The sequence below is a fragment of the Rhinolophus sinicus genome, chromosome 13 (assembly GCF_057876585.1).
Source record: "Rhinolophus sinicus isolate RSI-liver-muscle chromosome 13, RSI-T2T, whole genome shotgun sequence".
NCBI classification, from domain to species: Eukaryota; Metazoa; Chordata; class Mammalia; order Chiroptera; family Rhinolophidae; genus Rhinolophus; species Rhinolophus sinicus.
The window spans coordinates 60,629,890-60,635,889 of NC_142513.1; the positions used below are offsets into that span (position 1 = coordinate 60,629,890).

The 6,000-nt window shown below is 46.0% G+C and overlaps 1 protein-coding gene and 1 long non-coding RNA gene across 4 annotated transcripts in view; one reads left to right on the plus strand and one right to left on the minus strand.

The window, feature by feature from the left end:
- The window catches only part of LOC109453617 (uncharacterized), a 31,799-nt gene extending 26,298 nt beyond the window's left edge, over nucleotides 1-5,501 (plus strand). Inside the window, exon 7 of the long non-coding RNA XR_012491467.2 lies at nucleotides 862-5,501. This is a non-coding gene — a long non-coding RNA (uncharacterized LOC109453617). The remainder of the gene's footprint in view (nucleotides 1-861) is intronic.
- The window catches only part of BTBD1 (BTB domain containing 1), a 29,387-nt gene extending 23,387 nt beyond the window's left edge, over nucleotides 1-6,000 (minus strand). For 2 of the 3 annotated variants that reach the window (XM_074318336.2, XM_074318337.2), the window contains exon 1: nucleotides 5,521-6,000. In XM_074318336.2, the coding sequence (XP_074174437.2) occupies nucleotides 5,521-5,915 (395 nt within the window). In that variant the 5' untranslated portion in view covers nucleotides 5,916-6,000. The remainder of the gene's footprint in view (nucleotides 1-5,520) is intronic. The other variant, XM_019743433.3, reaches the window with a different exon arrangement.

The following is a 6,000-nucleotide window of genomic DNA, read 5'->3' on the forward strand; positions in this document are numbered from 1 at the left end:
AAGACGAAAGCCTCACCCATCACGTCCCCTAGCTTCTCACTCTAATCCAACACAGGTATTTCTCTGTTATCACGATCCGTACAACTATCTCGAGTGGGGGCTGCTCATCCTCATGCACCCCTATATCTCAAGTTCAAAAGTGAATGCTGCTGTTTCTTAGGATTGCACTGTTTTAAACTCTTTTTCCCAAAACCTCTTAGAGACTCAAGTCAGCCAGCGGTATCCCCCTCATAACGCTCGCTGAACATGACATGCCACCCTCTGCGATGAGCAGAGAGGAAGGAAAAGCAAGTTACTCACAGCGCCTCACAGTCCGGGATGGGGGATGAGTAAAAAGGAGAGAAAATTAACGTGTTAGGTGTCTACTACCTGACAGATGCCAATTCACTTAATCCTCTCAAAAGGAAGGCAGGTGCTGTTACCTGCTTTTTAAAGATGGGGGAACAGAGGCTAAGGAAACACACAACACACCACTTCTGGGCTTCTGACTGCTTCCAGGCCTAGCGGGCCAACCAGGAGAGGCTGTGGAGTGGACTCAGGAGGAGAGGGCTTGGGGCTGAGCCTGTTCATTGCTTGCTGTGTGGCTTTACACAGGTTATTATCATTGTGTTCCTCTCTGGAAAGAGATGAGAACGGGGGTACTTCATAATGTTCTGGTGAAGACTGATATAAGTTAACATACAGAAAGCGTTCTGAACAGCACCTGACAAAGAGCCTCAGTGTTTGCTATTTTCTTTTTTTTCATACTGCCTCATTTTTCTGTGGTTTTCCGTCTAGCCCTTCTGTTTTCTCCCCAGCAATCACATGTTTACATTTCTAAGAATTCTTGCTTTCTTGATGGTTCCTTTTTCTTTACCACAGTTCAAGTCTCAGTTTTATGGGGCCTAAACTTTGAGGACGGCTGGCAGCTCTTGCTTTTGTGCTGTCGGAAGCCATGAGCACTTATCCAAGGAGTCAAGCCACCCAGCTGGAAAGATCGGCTGGAGAAGCCATGTAGAGAGGAAAAAGGCTCAGCCAGTCTGTGAAACGTCCAGAAGACTCCAGCCCCAGCTGCTACCAGACTGCAACTGCACAGGCGACCCGAAGGAGATGTCCTAAGAACCATCCAGCTGACCTCAGTCAACCCACACAACTGTGCAAGATAATAAAACCACGCTTGTGCTGCTAAGTGTTGAGTGGTTTCTTCTACAGCAATAGATACGAAACTTGTGTGAGAGACCAGATGAGGCAGCACTGTTCTGCCTGCAGGAGGAGAGGAGTGATTTTTATACAAGAGGCGTAATGAAGTGTGGAGCTCTTGTACACAAAAAGACTGAGAAGTACAAAAGCAAGGAGGCTTTAGGAGGCAGGCATTAAAATAAGAAAAAGGCCACAGGGCGGGGGCACTGAGTCGCTGGAAGGAGAGGGAGAAACAGATCAAATCCTAGGGTCTGGTGTGCCTGTTGAAGTGTTTAAACTGCATCCTGTAGGCAAAAAGAAGTCATTAAAAGATTCAGGGGAGGCATATGCCAACATCCGGCTACTAGAAAGACAACTTTGTTAACTGTGTGAAGAATGGAGAGAGCTAAGTCTAAAGGCAGTGGTCTGGTTGAAGCGATGCCGGAAACAATTAAGAGAAGGGGGTAGACCCTTCATGATTGGCTCCAAAAGGACAAGGAACAGGTAGAACAGACTGGAACCAAACTACAGCATGGAGCCGAGCCCACCTGAGTCAATCCTCAGCTGACCCACTGAGCAAGAATATATGGATGCTTTTAAGCCCCTGAGTTTTGGGGTGCTTTACAGAATTACTATGGCAAAAGCTGACTAATACTGGGCATAAGCAAAAACGTGCCTGTCTCAAAGACATGCCTGTTCTGAAATTTAAGTGAGTTCACATATGGTGCTTCCAACAGTAAGTGGCCCATGGTAAGCACTCATTAAATGCCAGCTGTCCTTTTTACTGATATGTTCATCTTCATGGGTACTAGACATCTGTGATGTCCAGGTGGAAACTGGGTTCTGGAGCTAAGCAGAAGCCTGGCAATATAGCCGGGGGAGTAGGTGACGCTATGGGTTAATGGAGAAAGGAAGACAGCTGGAGACAGGACCCTGAGGACCAGTTACCCCATGTCTCCTTCCTTGAGAGGATTATACTAGCCATCTCCAGCTCCTCACCTCCTGTTCTCTCCCCAATCCACTCTAATCCATTTGCTGAAATCACTCTTACCAGTTACCAATAACTTCCATTTTGTCAAAACCAATAATCAATTCAATGTCATCATTTTACCCGATTCTCAGAATTCAACATAGCTGACAACTCCCTTTACTGGAACCTTTTCTTCAACACGACGGAGGATACCACACTCCTTGCTTTGCCTTCTAGTTCCACTGACAGCTGTTTCAGTCTCATTTTAGGCTCCCTTTCTTCTGCCACGGGTCTACAGATTGGGGGATCTCGGGGATCATGCTGTACCCTCTTTCCTCTTCACAATCTACATTCCCTCTGTATGTAATGTCATTTGTTTTCGTGGTATAAATATCCCTCACTCTTAACGTTCCAACTAATGTTCAGGGAAGAAGCTCTTCCCTAAACTCCAGGTTCATACTTCTGTCTACTCTTTTTTCCCTCCTTGGATGGAGAAATCAAATCTTCTCAGTCCTACCTTCAAAATACATGCAGAATTTGACCACGTCTCATCACATCCAGCACTAGTGCCCTGGTATAACCCGGCACCATCTCTTGCCTGGACTACTGAAAAAGTTTCTCTTAATTCAACTCCCTGCTGCCCATTTTACTCCCTCTACAGTCTAATTTAATCTCCAAACAACTGCCAGAATGAGTTTCTAAAAATGTAAATCAGATCACATCACTCCCTGTTCAAAACTCTCCAAAGTATTCCCAGCACACACCAGAGGAAACTCGCAGGCTTTCCGCGGGCTCTGTGGCCCCTGCATGGTCCTGCTCAGCCGATCTTTTTGACCTCATCTTCTAGCACTTTCCCCTTTATTCACTCTGCTCATTTCACACTGGTTTACTCTTGCAGTTCCTCCAACAGGAGAAATGTAGAGCCTTAAACATGCTTTTCCTTGCTTGGAAAGCTCCTTCCTTCATGGTTGGGTCATCTTTCTTCAAAACACTTATCAGTACTTGACATTATATTTATGTTTCTCCTTACTAGATTATAAGGTCCATCAGGTCAGGGACTTTTCTTGTTCAGCATTGTATCCAACATCTTAAAACAGTGACTGGCACAGGGGAGGCACATGGTATTTCTCAAATGAACAACTGAAAAACATCACTGAAAGGTCAGGCAGATCAAAATGAGCAGTTTCTTAAAGTGCTTTAAACTCAAGTTCTAAAGCCTTTAATATGAACTAATTCAAGTTGTAAACATAACAAAAACTAGGCCCACAAATAGGCCCAAGCTAACCTGTTTTTCCACCTCCGGAAGAACTAACTATGAGACATCTTTTTGTCACACAATAGTAGGTAAATACAGTATCTATGTTTCACTGTCAGCCAACACCTGAGTTTAAAAATCAGTGCTCAGATCACTTTCAGAGCAGAACAATGACCAGAGCCTGGAGAAGGACAAATACCACAACTACACTGAAAACAGGAATATTCCAAGGATTCTAAAATTAATTCACTTATTTTCTATTGATGGGGAAAGACTAACAGCTTCAGTGAAAAGATGAAATAAACATTTTTCCCTCTACTTTCTTATCCTAGCAATCTCAGTATTTTTTAAGGATAAAGCTACCCAACAATATTTTTAAATCAGTATTTAGGGAGAGTATTAAAAATGCTCTCAAGGTCCCACCTCCAAACATATTCTGAGAGGACGGTATCTGCAAATTTAACAAGCACTCCAGGAGATTACAATGCAGGTAGACCAACCGATCTTTCTACAATACTTCTAGTCTAGAAAATCTACACAAGCTATAACCAATCCTCCTCGTCAACTTCAAAATAAAAACCGAAATGACCTAGACCCTAGCTTTTGAGTTATTTTTCCTCTTTATAAAAGTAACAGAACTAAATTACAGAAAATATAAGAAACAAAGAGAAAAGAAGGTCAATGCCGTCTTACCACCAACACAATTTGGTTAGCATTTTGGTATGTTTCCTTCCATCCTTAATCTCTAGGTATGTTTGTTCGGTTTCTTCTCAGAGTTTTAAATAACAGTGTGCACAGTTTCAAATGCTAATTATTATACATACCTTGCATGTTAATGTTATTACTTAGTATTGTATCATATTTAGTAGCTGCACTACATTCCATCAAAGGGACCCATCATTGATTATCCAAACATTCCGTCCAGCTGACTACTTCCTCACTACTATAAATAATCCTGTGGTAAATATTTTTGTACAGAACATTTTTTTCAGTACTTGACTACATCCTACCTGTGGAAAAAATCTAATGGTCAAACCATTTGACCATTATTTATGTCAGAGAAGGCTCCTCCAATGTTATATTTTTCAAATTGGGGGACTTAATAGAAAGGAAAAAGTACTTCACTTTTAATTTGCATGTCTTTAATTTCTGATGAGTTTCAACAGTCATTGTTAACGCTCATCAGTTGTGTTTTTTCTTTCCCAAAGTTATCTATCCTGTCCTTTATCCAGTTATTAATGGGATGGTGGTTTTTCTTTACCACTTGTGTCAACTTTGTATTTAATTGCTTATTGATCTTCCTAATTGAGCTGTGAGCTTTCTGTGCTATAGCTCTGTTCCCCTGACCTACCTGTTTTTGCCTCAGTACCACCCAGACTGCTACTACTAATAACACATTCTATTTAGGCAGCTGAAATGAGCTTGGTACAGCGAGACTCACATGGTTTTGGGGGTGAGCTGGCACTGTTACCTCCTCGGGCCACTTACTTGCCTTTCCTGGACCTCAATCCCTTTTGTGAAATTGTGTAAAACAACACCTATACTGCCCTAACTGGACTTTCGTGAGTGAAAGCTAATAATGCCATACTACTCTCTTGCACTAAGTAAAATTAATCAGAAGTCAATCTACTAACCTCAGACAAGCAAAAAGCAAACTCTAGCACTGATGGCTGGAATCCTGTTTTAAGCAAATGTGACCTTGTCTACAGAAAGGCAAGGCAGGTAAAGCCACACTTATTTATTTTGGTATTCATTGTCCTGGGTCCTGACAACTAACACACATGCTAATGAAAAAGGAGCCACCGTTTTTCAGAAAGAAAAAAAGGCCATGTGGTCCTGGTCCTTCAAGACTTCCAACTCTTAGTCCCCTACTCCCAACCAAAACAAACTTTGCAAACAGGCCGTCAGGAGAACCTGATCCACCAGCTCTCCACTTCTGAAGCTCAGGCGACAATCCGCGATTGGAACGTGAGAGCGCCTTTCAACGGCAAAGCCCCGCTAACTGGACGCGGCCGTAACTTGGGCCCTAACGTCCCACCAGACGGGCCCTGCCGTCGACCTTCCGGAGCATCCCCGAGGCCCGGGAAGGTGAGGAGAGCCCTGCCCAAGGTCAGCGGGGGCCCGGCGGTCCGCTCACCTCAGCAGCGCCAGGAAGGCGGCGGGCTCCACGTCGGGCAGCTCGATCTCGGCCGAAGTGGTGGCCATCCCGCCGTTGAACATGGCGTCGAAGACGGCGCTGCCGGCCGCCAGCACGAAGCGGTGCGCGGGGATGCGCTGCGGGCCCCCGGCGGCGGCGGCGCCGCGGCCCTTGCCCAGCACGAAGCGCACATCGCTCAGCAGCTCCGAGTTGAAGAGGAAGGCGAAGCGCTCCTTCAGCGACGCCTTGGTCGCCTGCCAGTTGTACAGCGGCTCCCGCTGCAGGGGCAGCAGGGGCCCCACAGGGGACGGCGATGGCGGCGGCCCCGCGGCGCCCGCCTCCGCCTCGGTCCCTGGAACCTGCTCGCCCGGAGCGGCCGGCCCGAGCGAGGCCATCCTCCCGCGGAGCGGCTCCTCGGGCTACGGAGAGCGCCCCCGCCGCCCGGCCGCCATCGCGCCGCCCCCGAGCCTTCCGGGAAAG